This window comes from Musa acuminata, chromosome BXJ2-5 (assembly GCF_036884655.1).
Source record: "Musa acuminata AAA Group cultivar baxijiao chromosome BXJ2-5, Cavendish_Baxijiao_AAA, whole genome shotgun sequence".
Taxonomy (NCBI): domain Eukaryota; kingdom Viridiplantae; phylum Streptophyta; class Magnoliopsida; order Zingiberales; family Musaceae; genus Musa; species Musa acuminata.
The window spans coordinates 13,548,995-13,569,301 of NC_088342.1; the positions used below are offsets into that span (position 1 = coordinate 13,548,995).

Here is a 20,307-nt window from a genome sequence, read left to right on the forward strand (position 1 = left end):
CTTTCCTGGGTTTTAAGAATCACTACAAATGATTGTTTCCCTCGATTCCTTGCCTCATGTCTAAGGTATGCTTGGACACACAGCTAGGCAGTCCGCATGAGAAACAATTTAATAGTCTTTCTTTATCATTTAGCATACAATTACAGTGGCTGTAAGATAGCTGCAGTTCTTAGACATCCTTAATTGTTGGAACTTGTAAGGCCCTTTCATATCCAAAAGAAAGCTAGTAATGCAATAGCCCACCACCCATCAATCATGTTTTAAGCATGAATAGGAGTTATTTCTTACCTTTGGGCGCACAAACTTCAATTTTTTTTTATGTATACAATTACCATAACTATTCGATGTTTTTTTAGAAAGATATCCAACAACAAAAATGTGCAAGATGGCTTGTGATTAGCATCATTCTGTATGATAGAAATAAATTCTAGGAACCAGTTAGGATTGTGCAGTTTATATGATCTCCGAAAGGTATTATTATCTCATACAAAGTAAACATACATTTCAGATGAACATCTAGGGGATGAGAATGTTAATAAGTTGATGATACCCTGTTTCGGATTAGTCTCCAAAACAAGCATTCTAAACCACCCTCAACATCTCCAAAACCGATCTCAATTGTCTTTTGTTGATTCTGCACCACCAATACCTTCTGAGCATCTGCATCTTTAAGAGTTGCATGTAAGGGAGACGTCCACCTCCCATATTTCTCATGAGTCCTACATGCATGCCACTCTCATGCCCTTCGAGGCAAAAGACCACCAGCTAGCTTTTGACTTTTGCAAGAACACCGAAAGATCAGAGTGTTCAGAGGTCAGAGATACCGGTTGACATTTGCCATTTATTCGCTTCAAATCTTTACGACTCTTCCTTGAGCTCTGTGTAGTCCTGCACTTTTTCTCCAGTAGAGATGTCACATCTTCTTGGAAGTGCAAACTGGAGATCTTGAACATGCTCTTTCAGTGTGGTGGCTGCATCCTTCGTGGTACCACAAGGGTCCAACAACCTCATTAATCCATCCGCATCCTCTTCCAACCATCTCGTCTGGTCGGAGCAGAATAGTAGGCCTTGTCAGATGCCTGGAAGGCGAAGAAGATCCTCAATGTCGTCATACATATTAGCAAGATGAGAGTCTCAATCCATTGCAAATCATCTCCCTTGTCATGGAGGGCATGTTGAAACTGATGAATGATTCTACACGAGCTTCGAGTTTTTGCAGCTCTTCTATAACCCAGAGTGTAGCTGGATAAGCTTGGGATGTCACGCTGACCGAACAAATATGAAAGGCATTCTCCGTTACCGCAGTAGAACTGGCAATTGTTGTCTTCTTTTCTGCTAAGCTCTTCACAAATTCTATGGCCTGGACAAGGAGGATCATGGATTTGTTCTGGCCCTGCTGTTCTACCTCCTTATATATGGATCACAACACATACAAGGAGGCACCTGGAATAATAATAAATTAAGCCATCCATTTGACGACAACTTGAGTTTTGGTTTGCAGTGGAAGATATGTAGGACTTTCAGCAGACAGACAGACATGTCTGTCATATATTCCACATCATAGTTTTGATGTCTGATGCAGATCATCGTCCAAGTGCATCATATGAATTAGGATCCTTTTGGCCATTAAACATTGACGATCGCAGGTGCCTTGTTTTGATGCTTGTCCCAAGTTGTCTGCTAAATTATTAATCAGCATGTAGATAGATCCAAAGATAGCTTTATAACTAGTCTGACAGAGGACTTGCATATGTACCAAAGGCATTGAAAGAAAGCACATAGCTTCCATCTCATGGACTACATTTATTGACAATTCAGATGCCTACTTGGTCTTTGTTGTCATGTCCATGCACACCCTTGGTGGTGTTGTTGTTCCAGCAGTTGTCTAACAATTTTTTAGCAGCAGAGCTTTAAATATATGTGAATTGATCTGGAACACACTTTCTGTGTCTGTTATCTTTTCAGAGTAAGCATCATCTGCTCAAAGATGAGGAAACATGGAGCATCTTGGACACCTTTATCCATCAAAACTTTCAGACGATATATGGTAAGCAATTCAAAAGTAGCAGAACTGCAATAGTTTTGCTGGTTTTCTTCCTAATATTGGATCAGGTCATGGGCATGAAGATAATTGTCACCTATCTGCCTGTAGCTGTCCTTGTTATGATATAATCTTTTGAAGTTTACTTTGTCAGTATATACTTCTTTTTGTGATAGTTAAGCCCATAGAGTTGTGTTATTTGTAAGTGCAAAGTTGTCCATTATATCTCACAGCAGTAAATATAAGAACAACTCTTTCTAGTGGATCCAATTAAATCTTTTACCTTCATCTGTTAGAAAAATCGTTCGGATAAGCAAATGCCAGCTTTGCTGGGTTTACGAATCATTAGGAATTATTGTTTCTCTTGATTCCTTCCCTCGTAGTGCTCGGTTTACGTTATGCGTGGACAGACAGCCAGAACATTTAACAGCTAGGCAGTCCACAAGAGAACAAAAAAATTTGATTGTCCTTTATCATCTAGCACACTATTAAGGTAACTGTAAGATAGCTGCTGTTCCTAGTGATCCTCAATGCCACCATTGTTGAACTTGTAAGTCACTTTCATGTCCAAAAGTAAGCTAGCAATGTAATAGTGCACCACAATTAACCATGTTTTAAGCGTGAACAGGAGTTATTTCTTACCTTTGAGCACACACTTCAAATTTTTCTGTGATCTTTATATTGACAATAGCTGTTTTATATAGTCATATAAACAAAGTAAATGATGAATATGGTAGGCCAGGAAGATGAGTCTTCATAGAATAAGACATCCAAGAGTAATGCACAATACCGCTTGTGGTTACCATCAGATATATACAATGGATATAAATTCTAGTAAACAATTAGGATTCTGCTGTTCATATGTTCTCCAAAAGTCTTATTATCTCATACAAGGACAAATACGAATACACCAAGGAACCATACATTTCATATTTTCTATTAGCCATGGGAACGATTAGGTTCCTTCACCAAAGAGTAAACTAAATGAGGAATGAATGACGAAAGAAGACATGCACACAATAGAACACTAGAATTACATGCTTTGATCTAGGCCTACATTTGTAGCTAAGATCAAAAAAATAGGAAGAGCAACTTTTTTTGTTGTCTTTGATACTGTGTGAGTTCAGTTCTATATACTAGATTTGACTTCTACAAATGGACAGATCTCGACTCGCTGGATAGCAAGCAACAAATTGAAAGATGATATCTCAGGCCAGAAAAAAGTCAACAATTGAAAGCCAAGTAAAACTTGGATGTTTGAGTATTCCATTTCAGTAAATTCTTTTGTACATTTTTACATCTCAGATAAAACAAGCAGAATTATAACTCATTGGCTTATCCTTTAAAATGTGGATGCCAATGAGGTGTATCAGGCGCAGCCGCAGAGTGATTGATGAACATTCAAGAACTCATTGGCTTATTCTAAACCATTCTATATTCTCAAATATATACTATCTTACCATATTATTTATAAGACCTATATCAGCCGCAGAGTGATTGATGAACATTCAAATATATACCATATTATTTATAAGACCTAGTAGTAACTATCTCATCTTATCATTTCACCTATGATTAAGTTACGTGTAGAAATTACCCTAATAACTTTTAGATCATGAACCACTTAAATATAATATGATTATAATTACTTAGAACATAATAACTACCTTGATAACTATCTATGAATCAATTCTAAATACTCCCTCTTGATTTATAGTTACATACATTGATTTGATACATGAAATAAATATGTTTCTGAATTGAAAGTGATTTGGTGAGAATATCTACAACTTATTCATTTATACTACAAAACTTCATTATTATGACTCCACTTGTTAAAAGATCCCAAATAAAATGACAGTGCATCTCTATATGCTTCATTTTTTTATGAACAATTGAATTCTTCACCATTGCAATTATGGATTTGTTATCATAAAATATTTCAGTTACTTTTTTTTATTCTTGATAAAGATCTTTAAGAAGTCTTCTAAGTAATATTGCTTGATAAGTTGCTAATATTGTAACTATATATTCTACTTTCGATGTCGATAACATAGTTGTTGTTTACTTCATTAAACTCCAAGATATATCTCTTGATTTGAGGATAAAAATATTGCTTGAAGTACTCTTTCTATCATCCAAAGTTCTTACCCAATCACTATCCGTAAAACCAAATAATGTATATTTAAAATTATGAGAATACAAAATGCCATAATTTGTAGTTCCAATAATATAACATAGAATTCTTTTAACAACTCTGAGATGATGTTTTGCTTGTGTTGTGGATAACCTGGATACTACAGCATTTTCCAAACATGTTCTTTCTTTAAGTTTTAATTTCTTATTTACATTCATAGGTATTGTTGTAGTTTTATAATTAATCATATTAGATTTTTTGAGTAGATTAATTATATATTTTTTTTGTGAAATAAAAATTTCATATGATCCTTACGTCACCTCTAACCCAAGAAAATAGTGCAGTAGACCCAGATTTAATATTTCAAACTTATTCATCATGTATTTTTTAAATTTTATCATAAAATTAGTTAGATGAACCCATGTATATAATATTATCAAAATAAAGATAAACTATAAGAATATTATATTTACCTTCATTCTTTAGATAAAGAGTAGGTTTGCTCCTCTTAAATCCATTTTGATGAAAATAATAATCAATTTTGTTATACTATACCCTTAAAGCTTGTTTAATCCCATAAAGAGTTTTATTTAGCTTATACACATTTTCTTCATATCATTTAACTAAAAATTTTTGGGTTGAGTAACAAAACTTATAAATTTTTATTTAAAAATATAGATTTCATATCAAATTGATAAACAAGCTAACTTAAGTGAGCAACTAAAGCCAAGAAAGTTCTCACGATTTTGAATGTAGCAAGTGGAGAAAAAGTATTATCAAAATTAATACATTGTTGTTGTGAATATCCTTTTGCTATAAGCCGAGCCTTGTGTTTTGGATACTTCCATTTGTATTATATTTTATTTTGAATACTCATTTCAATTCAATAGTTTTCTTTTCTTTTGATAGATCCATTAGCTCCAAGGTTTTATTTTTCTTAATTGACTTGATTTCATCCTTCATTACCTTTCGTCATTTCTCTTTTTGTTTCCTTAAAAGTTATAAGATCTAAAATAAACAAAGAAAATGTTGAATCATAAATTGCTATCAGTGATCTGAATTTTTTGAAAGGAGTTTAATCTAAGAAATCATTTGATGAATTGAACTGCTACTAGGTGAGGTTGATGATAAACTTGTTGGAGTAGGATTTATTACTTGATTATGGAGTGTCTAGTTTTATTGGAATCTGAATTTTTTTTTCACCTTCATTGGTCTCCCAATTCCAACTTGTGCTTTCATCAGACATAATATTTTTATTAATAATAACTTTACCATTAACATGATTATACAATCGATATATCTTGGATTATAAAGAATAACCAATTAAGATGTGTTTTTTAGATTTTTCATCAAGATTATAATAGCTTTATAAATTTACTAAAATATAAGTAGTACAACTAAAAAATTTTAGATGACTTATACTTGGCTTTGTACCATATTAAGCCTCAAAAGGAGTTCGATTCATAATAGTCTTTATTGGTAAAATATTCAACAAATAAACTGTTGTTGTAACTTCTTATGCCTAAAAATTATTTGGAAGATGCTCTCATTTAAGCAAACTTCTTATCATTTCAATGACAATTTGATTCTTACGTTCAACTATACCATTTTGCTCTGGTGTATGTTATGCTATTAATTCTCTATAAATACTATTTTTTTCATAAAAAATAAAATTATTAGATAAAAATTTATCACTTTTATCTATCCGAAATATCTTTATACTGTTGAGGATGGAGGAGCAAGGAAACAATAAAAACATAATACTATGATGCAAGTAAAAAGAATCCTTTCGATCAAGAAAATCGATGTAGTATTTAAAATAAGAAGATTGACATAGAACACTTACAAGATATTTCTAAGTATATTCTGCTTCTCTCTTGCTTTATGAACTACGATCTTATTTATAGGACCTAGTGGTAACTATCTCACTCTACCATATCACCCATGATTGAGATAGTTATAGGAACTACCTTATAACTTCTAAATCATGGGTCACTTCTTGAAACATACCTATAACTACCTAGAACATAGTAACTACTTAAATAACTACCATGAATCAATTCTCAACACTTCCTCTTAATTCATAGTTACATACACCGATTTGCGACATGAAATAAACATGCTTTTGAACTGAAAGCAACTTAGTGAGGATATCTGTAACTTATTCATCTGTTTCACAATGCTTCATCACTATGGCTTTACTTGCTACAAGATCTGGGATGAAATGATAACATATCTCTATATGCTTCGTTCTTCCATAAAATATTGGATTCTTCGTCATTGCAATAGTGGATTTGTTGTCACAAAATATTTTCGTTGCTTCTTTTTGTTCTTGATGAATATCTTCAAGAAGTCTTCTAAACCATATTGCTTGACAAGCTATTGATGTTACGGCTACATATTGCTTGCTTTTATGAACTCCAAAATATAGCTCTTGATCCGAGACTAAAAATATTACATGAAGTACTCTTTCTATTATCTAAAGCTCTTGTCTAATCACTATCAGTGAAACCAAATAATTTATATTTAAAATTATGAGAATACCAAATACCATAATCTGTAGTTCCAGCAATATAATATAAAATTCTTTTAACAACTCCGAGATGATGTTTGCTTGAGCTATTTATAAACTTAGATACTATACCAACAGAGAAGATAATATTTGGTCGAGTATGAGTTAGTTAAATCAAATCTCCAACCAAACTTCTATAGTATCTTGCATTTGTCAAACATATACCATCTTCAAGTTTCAATTTCTCATTTACATTCATGGGTGTTGCTATAGCTTTGCAATTAATCATATTACATTTTTTGAGTAGATCCATTGCATACTTTCTTTGTGAAATAAAAATTTCATCTGATCTTTGCTTGACTTCCAACCTAAGAAAATAATACAGTAAACCTAGATCTAACATTTCAAACTTATTCATCATATATTTTTTAAATTCTACCATAAAAAAGTTAGATGAACCTATTTATATAATATCATCAATATAGAGGCAAACCATTAGAATATTATGTTCACCTTCCTTCTTTAGTTAAAGAGTAGGTTCATTATTGTTCATCTTAAATCTATTTTAAAGAAAATAGTAATCAATTTTACTATATTATGCTCTTGGAGCTTGTTTAAGCTCATAAAGAACTTTCTTTAGCTTATACACCTTTTCTTCATGTCATTTAACCAAAAAAACCTTGAGTAACAAAAACCTCTTCATGTAAATCACTATTTAAAAATACAGATTTCACATCAAATTGATAAACATGCCAACTCAAGTGAGTAGCTAAAGCCAAGAAAATTCTCATAGTTTCGAATCTAGCAATTGGAGAAAATGTATCATCAAAATCAATATCTTATTGCTGTGAATATCCTTTTGCTACGAGCCGAGCCTTATGCTTTTGGATACTTCCATTTGCATTAAACTTTGTTTTGAACACCCATTTTAATTCAATAGTTTTATTTTCTTTCAGTAGATTCATTAGCTCCCAAGTTTCATTCTTCTCAATTGACTTGATTTTCTCCTTCATTGCTTTTCGCCATTCCTTTTTTTCAACTGCTTCCTCAAAAGTTATAGGATCTAAAATAAACAAAACAAATGTTGAGTTATAAATTTTTGTTAGTAATATGAAATTTCTTGGAGGGGTTTCATTTGAGGAATCAGAATTTGAACTGCTACTAGGTGAGGTTGACGATGAACTTGTTGGAGTAGGATCTATCATTTGATTTTGCGGAGTGTCTAGTTTTACTGGAATCTGAATTTGTTTTCTATTTTTATTGATCTTCCGATTCCAACTTACTCTTTCATTAAACATAATATTTCTGTTAATAATAACTATATCACTAACGGGATTATATAATCGATATACTTTGGATGATAAGGAATAACCAATTAAGTTATATTTTTTATATTTTTTATCAAGCTTATGATGATTTTGTGAATTCACCAAGTTTCATACTATAGCCTCAAAGCATAAGCAATTAACCATGTTTTAAGCATGAATAAGAGTTATTTTCTGACCTTTGGGCACACAAAGTTTACACTTACCATAACTGTTTGATATAGGCAAAAAGTAAATGGTGAATTTGGTAGGCCAGGAAGATGAGACTTTTCAGAATAAAACATCTAACAGTAATTTATAATATGGCTTGTGGTTAGCATCAAATATATACCGTAGAAGTAAATTCTAGTAACTAATTAGAATTGTGCAGTTTATATGATCTCCAAAAGTATTTTTATCTCATACAAGTACATTTATCAATACAGAAAGCAACCATACATTTCTTATTTACTAGGTCCTAATAAAATCCTCTGTTTTCTGGTAGTCATGGATTCCAAGTTCCTTCTCCAAAGAGAAAGGCAAATAAGGAAAGAAAGATGAAAGGAGAGCATCCACGCAATACAACACTATAATTACTTGTTTTGATCTACTCCTACCTTTTTAGGGTAAGGTATTCAAGAACACCTTTTCTTGATCTTTTCTATATACTCGGTCTAAGTTCTTTAAATAGACAGAAACCAACTTAGTGGATAATAAACAACAAATTGAAAGATGATATCTCAGGGCAGTAAAAGGTCCAACAAATGAAGGCCAAGTAAAACTTCGACGTTTGAGTATTCCATTTCCATTTAAACCTGTGTTTCTTTTGTACAATTTTACATCACACATACAACAAGCAAAATTGGAACTCATTAGCTTATCCTTTGAAATGCGGATGCCAATGAGGTGTCTGAGGTGCAGAGTGATTGATGAGCATCAAGGGGCTGAGAATGTTAAGAAGTGATACCCGGTTTTGGATTAGTCTCCGAAACAAGCATCCTAAACCATTCTCAACATCTCCAAAACTGATCTCAATTGTCTTTAGCTGATTCTGCACCATCATTATCTTCTCAGCATCTGCATCTTTAAGAGCTGCACGCAGTGAGACATCTACATCCCACATTTCACATAAATCCTCCTTGCAAGCCACTCTCATGGTCTTTGAGGCAAAAGACCACCTGCTAGTTTTTGCCTTTGGCAAGAACATCAAAGACAATATTGAGCAAAGAAGAGATATAGTAATCTCTCTTGCCTCATTCAACACATTTAAGACCACCGAGAGATTCAGGTCTTGCGATCAGAGAGGCTGGTTGACATCTGCCATCCATTTGCTTCAAATCTTTATAGCTTTTCTTAATGATCTTCTGTATCTCCTTCCTCGTGCGAACGTAATCCTGCACCCTTTGTCCAGTAGAGTAGTCACCTCTTCTTCCAAGTGCAAACCGAAGATCGTGAACATACTCTTTCAATGTGGTGGTTGCATCCTTCATGGTACCACAGAGGTCCAGTAACCTCATTAATTCCTCCACATCCTCCTTCAACCATTTCCTCTGGTCAGAGTAGAATAGGCCTTGTTGGATGCTTGGCAGGCGAAGAAGATCCTCAATGCCATCATGCATATTAGCAAGCTGCCTCAATCCATTGGAAATCATCTCCCTTGTCATGGAGGGCACTGTCGAAACTGATGATTCTACAAAAGTATTGAGTTTTTGCAGCTCTCCTACGATCCATAGCGTTGTTGGTTGAACTTGGGATGGCAGACTGACTGAACGAACATGAAAGGAAGTCTCTGCTGCTGTAGTAGAACTGGCCATTGTTGCCTTCTCTTCGCTATGCTCTTCTCAAATTCAATGGATTAGACGAGGATGCTGATAGAGTTGTTCTGGTCCTGCTGCACTACCTCCTTATATATGGATCACAACACATACAAGGAGACAACTGGATTCAAGGTTAACCAGGTCATCGATGTGATGACAACTTAAGTTAGTGGAAGGAAGACATGTAGCAGTTCGGCAGACAGGTCGCCCTTCTTAGTTCCACATGACTGGTTCGGAGTCTGATACAAATCTTCATCCAAGTGTATGCTATCGGTTGGTATTCTTCTGGTGATTAAACATTTATATATGTTAGTTCGATGCTTGTCTCTATGTTGTCTGCTTAATTATTAATTAATCTGCTGGTAGATCCGAAGCTAGCCTTCTACAAAGTTGTTGTTTAAGCACCCAAGGCATGAAAAAGAGAACACATACTTTCGATCTTTCTCATGGATTACAAAGACTTATGGGGCTATCTATTATTGCTGTTTTCTTAAAGTTCAAGATGATAGATTAACATGCTCATAAAAAAAGGCAAAAAAGAAGAAATAAAAAAAAAAACAAAATGTAGATGTTTGATTGGATAGGCATTTGAAATATCAGGTATTGCTGTACCTGAATAGGACATGCAACTCTCTGTCGAAATCCCACCTCAGCGCGGCCTGCCCGCCTGAGCGGTGTACCTCGGTCGCAGCCTGCCTGCACCGAGCACCTCGGCAACTCTCTGTCGAAATCCCACCTCAGCGCGGCCTACCCGCCTGAGCGGTGTCCCTCGGTCGCAGCCTGCCTGCACCGAGCACCTCGGCCAATCTCTGCCGAGAAACACCTTGGCGCGGCCCGACCGTCTGTCGTGCTCCTCGGCCGCGTGGTGCCCGAGGCCACGTCCTCGCGTCCTGCTCGCCTGATCGTGCTACTCGGCCGCATGGCCCTCGCGACCACGCCTGCGCGGTCTACTCGCCTGCATCGTGCTCCTCGGCAGCATGATGACCGAGATCACACCTGCGCGGCCTGCCCGCCTGCGTCGTGCTCCTCGCTTCCATCATCCCCGAGACACACCTGCCCGACCAGACCGCCTGCGTCGTGCTCCTTGGCTCCATGTTCCCGAGACAGACCAGCGCCGCCAGTACGCCCGCGTCGTGCCCCTCGGCTCCAAAAAACCCGAGACACGTCTGCACGGCCAGTCTGCCCGCGCCAAACTCCACGGCCCTATCCACCTGGTTCACGCCCCTCGGCCGCGGCTTGCCTGCACCAGCTCCATGCTTGCCAAGCCCACCACCTCGGTCACAGCCTGCCTGCACCGAGCACCTCGGCAACTCTCTGCCGAAATCCCGCCTCAGCACGGCCCGTCCGCCTAAGCGGTGTCCCTCGGTCGCAGCCTGCCTGCACCGAGCACCTCGGCCAATCGCTGCCGAGATCTACCTCGGCGCGGCCTGTCCGCCTCTATCGTGTACCTCGGCTGCATGGTGCCCGAGTCCACGTCCTCGCGTCCTGCCCGCCTGCGCCGAGCTACTCGGCCATATTCACTGCCGAATCTGTCTCAGGGCGACTTACCGACCAGGGTCTCGCCCCTCGGTTGCAGCTTGCCTGCGCCGAGCCTACCTCAGCGCGGCCTACCCCCTTGAGCGGTGTACCTCGGTCGCAGCCTGCCTGCACCGAGCACCTCGGCAACTCTCTGCCGAAATCCCACCTCAGCGCGGCTTGCCCGCCTGAGCGGTGTCCCTCGATCGCAGCCTGCCTGCACCGAGCACCTCGGCCAATCGCTGCCGAGATCTACCTCGGCGCGGCCTGTCCGCCTCTATCGTGTACCTCGGTCGCATGGTGCCCGAGTCCACGTCCTCGCGTCCTGCTCGCCTGATCGTGCTACTCGGCCGCATGGCCCTCGCGACCACGCCTGCGCGGTCTACTCGCCTGCGTCGTGCTCCTCGGCAGCATGATGACCGAGATCACACCTGCGCGGCCTGCCCGCCTGCGTCGTGCTCCTCGCTTCCATCATCCCCGAGACACACCTGCCCGACCAGACCGCCTGCGTCGTGCTCCTTGGCTCCATGTTCCCGAGACAGACCAGTGCCGCCAGTACGCCCGCGTCGTGCCCCTCGGCTCCATAAACCCCGAGACACGTCTGCACGGCCAGTCTGCCCGCGCCGAACTCCACGGCCCTATCCACCTGGTTCACGCCCCTCGGCCGCGGCTTGCCTGCACCAGCTCCATGCTTGCCAAGCCCACCACCTCGGTCACAGCCTGCCTGCACCGAGCACCTCGGCAACTCTCTGCCGAAATCCTACCTCAGCGCGGCCTGTCCGCCTAAGCGGTGTCCCTCGGTTGCAGCCTGCCTGCACCGAGCACCTCGGCCAATCGCTGCCGAGATCTACCTCGGCGCGGCCTGTCCGCCTCTATCATGTACCTCGGCTGCATGGTGCCCGAGTCCACGTCCTCGCGTCCTGCCCGCCTGCGTCGTGCTACTCGGTCGCATGGCCCTTGCGACCACGCCTGCGCGGTCTGCCCGCCTGCGTCGTGCTCCTCGGTCGCGCAATGCCCGAGACCACACCTGCGCCGCCAGCCGCCTGCGTCGTGCTCCTTGGCTCCATGTTCCCGAGACAGACCAGTGCCGCCAGCCGCCTGCGTCGTGCTCCTTGGCTCCTCGGCTCTTCGGCTTTACGCCACCCGAGACCACGCCTACGCGGCCAGCCCGCCCGCGTCGTGCTCCTCGGCTCTTCGGCTTTATGCCACCCGAGACCACGCCTGCGCGGCCAGCCAGCCCGCCCGCGTCGTGCTCCTCGGCTCTTCGGCTTTACGCCACCCGAGACCACGCCTGCGCGGCCAGTCCGCCCGCGTCGTGCTCCTCGGCTCTTCGGCTTTACGCCACCCGAGACCACGCCTGCGCGGCCAGTCCGCCCGCGTCGTGCTCCTCGGCTCTTCGGCTTTACGCCACCCGAGACCACGCTTGCGCGGCCAGCCCGCTTGCGTCGTGCTCCTCGGCTCTTCAGCTCTACGCCATCCCGAGACCACATCTGCGTGGTCACCCCGCCTACGCTGTGCTCCTCGGCTCTTCGGCTTTACGCCACCCGAGACCACGCCTGCGTGGCCAGCCCGCCCGCGTCGTGCTCCTCGGCTCTTCGGCTTTACGCCACCCGAGACCACGCCTGCGCGGCCAGCCAGCCCGCCCGCGTCGTGCTCCTCGGCTCTTCGGCTTTACGCCACCCGTGACACACCTGCGTGGCCTACCCGCCTGCGTTGTGCTCCTCGGCCCCTCGGCTCCATTCTCCCCAAAACTGCGTTTGTACGGCCAGCCCACCTGAAGACAGAAGCCATGCATCGGACTCCCCTTGCGTGACAACCGACGCATAGCTCCTTTCGGGGGGGGCATATGATAGGGATAAAAGTGGCCGGATGACGCGCCATGACGACATCCCCCCAGGAAAGCAATAACGCTGACAACTCCCACTGTCGTGCGACGACCTCCGACCTCGCACAGTTGACCACGGCAAAGCAGGACAACGACTTGCCCCCGCCCATGCCCTGCTGCAAGCTGCCCCGCCACGCGACCCCAGCGGCCGCGTCAGACGCCATCAGAGGCACCATCTCACTCCAGCAGGTGGCCACGTCAGGTAAACGCTAAACCTATCTATAAATACCCCCGAACTCTCAAGAGAACGGGGGGGGGGGAACTCTTCTTCATCCACAATCCCCTCCACATCTTTCTCTAACTTGATCGTCGGAGGGGTCGGGCCGAGCTCCCGGCCCGACCTGTGTGCAGGTGCGAGACGGTGTCGTCTCTTCCCGAAGCTACCGAACCGACCTCCCGACCCGAACCACCGAGCTCGGCCGCCGGGAGACCTCGAGGAGCGCCCCCACGGAGATCACCGCCTTCCGGACCCGAACCAAGCCGCGACGGCCCCGAGGCCACGGCTAAAAAGGTTACTTACCGTAACATAAATGATAGTGTCTTTGCTTGCAAAGATTTGTTTCACGTACATATCTCCTATGATTCATGTGCAGAAAAAGAATTTATAAATCATAATATAATGAGATTTCTTATGCAAAAATAAAGTGCTTTTGTGATTCTTTGCTAAAGAGAATAATTATTAAAATCATGATCTTGCAAAATTGAAATCACAAATAATATCTTTTGGTATTCATGAATTGATACTCACAATATGAAAGTATTGGTATTCATGACTTGATTTTGTAATATGGCCTGTATAATAATTAAAAAAATTTTGGCCATTGATTTCTCCCTTCTTTTCGACAAAAACAAAGGGGAGAAAGCTTTTGCTAGTTAGAACATGCAAAGAAAAGCAAGTGCAATCCTGCACATGAAGCAAGTGTTGAATTGCCATGATTGAACCTAAGAATCTTGCTATGCTTTTGTGCATATATGTTGTGATGAAAATATAGCTTCATGTTATAAAAACTTACATATCTTTTAAAATAGCTAAAGCTACTTCTCCTTTTGTTGATGATAAAGGGGGAGAAATATATGAATTTTCATCATGTTAAGATACTATAAGTGCCATATTTGAATTTTCATCATGTTAAGATATCAAGAACTTGCATCGTAATTCTACTTGATGATATCTTGCCATGTGATGAAATGCTACGATTTGTTGCTAAAATGATGCATGCAATACTTATGCTTTCTACGTAATGTATTGCATATGATATGAACCTTGATTAAAATTGCCTTGATTTGAATTCAAGGTTTATCTCAATTATGGAATTTTGAAATAAAAATGATTACTCACCTTTGTCATGATTTAGAAATTGACAGAAAGGGTTTGCCCTTCTTTTTGACAATGACTAAGGAGGAGATAACTTGCATGCACAATTCAAGAAGAAAGCAAATTTTCACTTCTCAAAAGAGAAGAAATTGCTATCTTGAACATCTTAAGAAACAAAAAGAACAAAGGTGCTATCTTGCCTATCTCAAGAAGCAAAACATGCTAACTTGCGCATCTAGCAAAGTGGACAAAATTTTCATACTTCAAGAAGCAAGAGTTGCCTTCTTGAACATATCTAATTTGCTAGCTTGCATAATGTAGAACTTGCTATCTTGAACATCTCTAATTTTCATACCAAGTGCTATCTTGTATGCTATAAAACTTGCATATCTAAAACTTGATAGCTTGAATATTCTAAGCATGATTCAACACTTGCTATATTTTCTAGCAAAATTGCATGATGATAAAACTTGATATTATGTTTTTCATGCAATGAGTTGAACCAATATCACAAACACTTGATTGTGATACTTCTCCTTTTTGTTGATGACAAAGGGGGAGAAGTATGTTGATGAAAGTATGTCGATGACATGACATGTGATGCATAAGTTTATGCATATGTTCATGTTGACGTGTTGCAAGTATTCATGATGAATATTGCAATAACTTGAATTCAGTTTGAATTCAAGGTTCTATCAATATGGCATATTGATAGGGGGAGTTTGTTTAAACTCTGGGAGTTAAGATTAGCTCCGTCATCAAGTAGTTGTCATCATCAAAAAGGGGGAGATTGTTGAATCTCGTATTTTAATGATGAAACTACTTGATATATGTTTATGATTTAATCTGCGTTTTGAGTGACGTAGGGTGCTTCGATCAGGATGAGACAATTAAAGCAGGAACATCATGTTGTGCCGAAGGAACATGTCAGAAGATTGGACGTTGGGCCGGTGGATCGGTCGACGTATCGACAGAAGGCTTCGGGCCGTGGACTCGGGCATCGGGCCAAGAAGAGCGGGTATTGTGCCAAGGATATCGGAGTTGCGGAGTCAACTGGCCGATTGGGCAATAGGCTGCAGGAAAGGACGATGCGCCGAAGAATCGGACGAAGCGTCGAGGGACCAATGACATGCCGGACAACTTAGTTAATTGCTTAGGATTAATTGTCTCAATCGAAGTTTTGCTTTAATTGTGCAGGATTAACAATGATAACGATGAAGACATAAAGCGAAACAAAGTGTCGGAGTCAAGCGCGAAGGATTTGTTACGAGTTCGAGAGTTCGACGGAAGTCCGAAGGTTCGTCGGGAATGCTACCGGAACTAGCCGAGAATGAGTTGGGAGCTTGCCGAAGGGTTTTTCGGAAGCTCGCCGGAAGGTTCGTTGGGAGTTCGCGGAGCTCGCCGAGAAAGATCGGAGCTTGCCGAAGAAGCTCGTTGGAACTCGCTAAGAACAAATCGTGAAGTTTAGGAGCTTGCCGGGAGTCCGCAGAATGGTTTTCGAGAGTTCATCGGAAGACCGCCGGAAGTTTGCTGAAAGCTCGCCAGAAGAAGTCTTGACTTGCAGACTTTGTAATAGCTTGTAAAATGTCTTTAAAATCATAGTTAGCACATTAATTAGGGTTAGGATTAGGTGTTAATCCTATAACCCAAGTAGGGGCCAATTAGGCCCAAGTTCGGACTGGTTTGGGCCAAGTTTGGAGCCAAACCAAGTGAGCTGAAATAGTGAAAGAGGTGGCACCGCCCCAGCCAGGAGGTAGCAACGCCCAGGCTATGTCTCCCAGCGAGACTGGGAGGTGCAATCGCCCCAGCCAGGAGGTGGCACCGCTTGGGGCTCAGTCTCCGAGCGAGACTGGGCGGTGCAACCTCCCTGATAGAGAGGTGGCACCGCCTGAGCTCGGTCTTCGAGCTCTGGTAGAGAGGTGCAACCGCCTCAGTCAAGAGGTGGCACCGCTTGGGGCTCAGTCTCCGAGCCAGACTCAGGAGGTGCAACCGCCCTGACAGAGAGGTGCAACCGCCTGGGCTCAGTCTTCGAGCTCTGCCAGGCGGTGCAACCTCTCCAGTCATGAGGTGCAACCGCCTGATCCCGAAATTCCGGGATTTGATCGTTTTGAGCTCCAAATTTGAATTGGGTTGGGGCCTATAAATACCCCACCCATTCAGCACTGAAAAGATACAGACCTACACCGAAATCTTGATCTTTTCTGTGATTCTAAGAGCTCAAAAGTGTTGTAAATCCTTTAAGTCTCCTCCTTTTGTTCTTCAAGTTTTGAGTTGTAAAGTGAGGAGAGAAAGGTCTGTAAAGGTTGTCTCCTGAGCCTGTCAAAAGGAGAGAAACTGTAAAAGGGCAGTTGGCCTTCGCCTATTGAAGGAAGGCCTCTAGTTGACGTCGGTGACCTCGTCGGTGGAGGAAGCCAAAAGTGGAGTAGGTCAAGACTGACCGAACCACTCTAAATCTCTGGTTTGCGTTTATTTTGAGCACTTTATCATTACTGCAAACCTCCTTCATAACTACTGCTCTCTGCGCTTTTACGAACAAGTTTCTAAGTGCTATTCCTTCCGAATCTGCATTCAGACGTAAATCGGTGTTTTCGTACATTACAGTTTACGTTTACGTTTTGATTCTGCAAAACTGTCTTCTGCGTCTTCACGAACAAGTTTCTAAGTGCTGATCTTTCCGAATCTGCTTTCAGACGTAAACCAGTGTTTTCGTACGATATTTACATTGCAGTTTACGTTTACGCCTTGATTCTGCAAAACTGTCTTCTGCGCTTTTACGAACGAGTTTCTAAGTTCAGATCCCTTTGAAACTGCGTCTAGACATAAAATTGCGTTTAGACGTAAAACTGTCCAAACTGTGTTTAGACGTTTTAGACGTAAACTAAGTTTAGACGTAAATCTGCGTTTAGACGTAAATCTGCGTTTAGACGTAAATCTGCGTTTAGACGTAAAACTACGTTTAGACGTAAACTACGTTTAAACGTAAAACTATGTTTTAGACGTAAACTGAGTTTAGACGTAAATCTGCGTTTAGACGTAAATCTGCGTTTAGACGTAAAACTACGTTTAGACGCAAACTGCATTTAGACATAAATTGTGTTTAGATGCAAACTGCGTTTAGATGTAAACTGCGCTTAGACGCAAACTGGGTTTAGACGTAAACTGCGTTTAGAAGTAAAACTGAGCTTAATCTTAAGTAATCTTAAAATCGGCTTTTACATCGAAATCGTTTTTATCGAACGAACGCAGCTTTCATTTTTAATCGCTGAAAGATTTCCGCTACACTAATTCACCCCCCCCTCTTAGTGCTCTCGATCCTAACACACTTTTGGCTTCCTTCACTGACGAGGTCACCGACGTCAACTAGAGGCCTTCCTTCAATAGGCGAAGGCCAATCACCCTTTTACAGTTTCACTCCTTTTGACGGGCTTAGGAGACAACCCTTACATAATTTTCTCTCCTCTCTTTACAACTCAGAACTTGGAAGAACAGAGGGAGAAAAACTTTTGGCTTTTACAACAGTTTTGAGCTCTAAGAATCACAGAAAAGGATCAAGATTTCAGTGTAAGTTCATTGCCTTTTGTTGAATCTCGGATTTTGATGATGAAACTAATTGATTGTGTTTAAATGTTTGACTACATTTTGAGTGATACAGGTCTACTCGATCAGGATTAGACAATTAACGCAGGAGGAATTGACGTTGCGTCGGAGGAGATCACGTCAGGATATTGGATGGCAGAAGGCTTCGGGCGTCGGGCATCGGGCCAAGGAGAGCGAAATTGCGCCAAGGATATCGGGGTTGCGGAGGTCAACCGCCGATTGGGCAACAAGCTGCAAGAGAGGACGATGCACCGAAGAATCGGATGAAGCGCCAACCAATGACGTGCCGGGCAACAGAATGTCAATTTGCGTTATAATAATTGTCTAGATCGGAGTAGAGTGTTTGCTTGTGTGTGCAGGATTAACTACGATAACCAAAAAACACAAAGCGAGAATACCGGAGTCAAGTTCGATGGACGTTTAAGAGTTCGAAGAATCGTCGGAGATGCTGCCAGAACCAACCGAGAAGAAATCGGGAACCTGTCGGAATTTTCGGAAGTTCGCCGAAGAGATCGTCGGAGGTTCACGGAGATCACCGAGAAGGCTCGGCTACTCATTAAAGTCATCACAAGTTCGGGAGCTTGCTAGAAGCCCGTCGGAAGAGTTCGTCGGAAAAGCTCGCCGGAACAAGACTCGACGTTCGCGGTTAAAAAACTTGCTTAGGATGTTTTTTTTATGTAGTTCACCTGTAATTAGGATTAGGATTAAGAGATAATCCTATATCCTGGTTAGGGGCCAACTGGGGCCAAAATCAGATTTGGTTTGGGCGAAAAATAAGCCAAACCAATGAATCGGAAAGTCAGGCGGTGGAACCGCCTGGCTGGGCGGTGGCACCGCCCAGCACCCGAGTGCTGGGCGGTGACACCTCCTTGGCTGGGCGGTGGCACCGCCCAGCACCCGAACGCTGGGCGGTGGCACCGCCCAGCACCCGAACGCTGGGCGGTGGCACCGCCTGGCTGGGCGGTGGAACCGCCAGCACCGGGAACCCTAAGAGAATTCAAATTTTGGAGCCCAAAATTTGAATCCTCTTGAGGCCTATAAATACCCCTCAAATCTCAGCTGAGGTTACAACTTTTGAGAAGCATTTTGATTGAGAGAAAAGTCTTAGAAAGTCTTAGCAAGTCTTGTTTTCAATTTGCTAGAGAGTTCTCCTCCTTCTTTCTTATTGAAAATTTGTAAGAGGTTGAGCTGCTTGTAAAAGGTTGTAAGAGGGGTGTTTACCCTTCCATTTCAAGAGACTTGCTAGTGGAAGGTGGGAGCCTCATCGAAGAGGGGCCTCGCAAGTGGAGTAGGTCATTTGACCGAACCACTCTAAAAATCGGCGTAATCTCTGGTTTGCTTTTTATTATTGTCATTTACATTATTGCAAATCTTCTTACTGCTTTAGTTCCTTATTACTCTTGCTGCGCAACTTTAAGAATACGCCTTCAAGTTAAATTTCTCAAGTTTCATTCTTAACGTACGAAAGATTTTGTTAAAATCGAAGTTTTAATCCGCTGCACTAATTCACCCCCCCCTCTTAGTGCCACTCCGATCCTAACAAGTGGTATCAGAGCCACGGTTTTCTACTTTGGTTTAACACCCAAATAGAAATGGCTCTTTATGGCTTTCAAGAGGGTCACTCTCTCATTCGTCCTCCCTTTTTCAATGGGACGGACTACACTTGTTGGAAAACTCGAATGAGAGTTTTCTTACTTTCTTTGGATTTGAATTTATGGGACATAGTCGAAAATGGATTTGAAATGTCTTCTCTCCCAATGAACCATTGGAATGATTTGGAGAAGAAGATGTTTTCTTTAAATGCAAAGGCTATGAATGCCTTATATTGTGCACTTGACAAAAGTGAATTTAATCGCGTTTCGATGTGTGACTCGGCTTTTGATATTTGGAGAACTCTAGAGGTCACTCATGAAGGCACTAGCCGAGTGAAAGAGTCCAAAATCAATATTCTTGTGCATTCTTATGAACTTTTCCGGATGAAACCAAGTGAGTCCATCGGAGACATGTACACCCGGTTCACGGATGTCATCAATGGACTCAAAGCTCTTGGTAAAAGTTTTTCTAATTTTGAACTAGTCACTAAAATCTTAAGATCCCTTCCAAAAAGTTGGGATCCAAAAGTTACGGCCATTCAAGAGGCCAAGGACCTTAAAACATTCCCTCTCGAAGAACTTATTGGGTCTC

General features: G+C 41.8%; 1 protein-coding gene across 1 annotated transcript; it reads right to left on the reverse strand.

The window, feature by feature from the left end:
- Positions 1-8,871: 8,871 nt before the first annotated feature.
- On the reverse strand, positions 8,872-9,808 carry LOC103985120 (uncharacterized). Its single transcript, XM_065107172.1, has 2 exons — positions 9,383-9,808; positions 8,872-9,186 (listed from the first exon to the last, which is right to left on the reverse strand). The coding sequence occupies exons 1-2, from the start codon at positions 9,806-9,808 to the stop codon at positions 8,872-8,874; spliced, it is 741 nt and encodes a 246-aa protein (XP_064963244.1).
- Between the last annotated feature and the right edge of the window lie 10,499 nt (positions 9,809-20,307).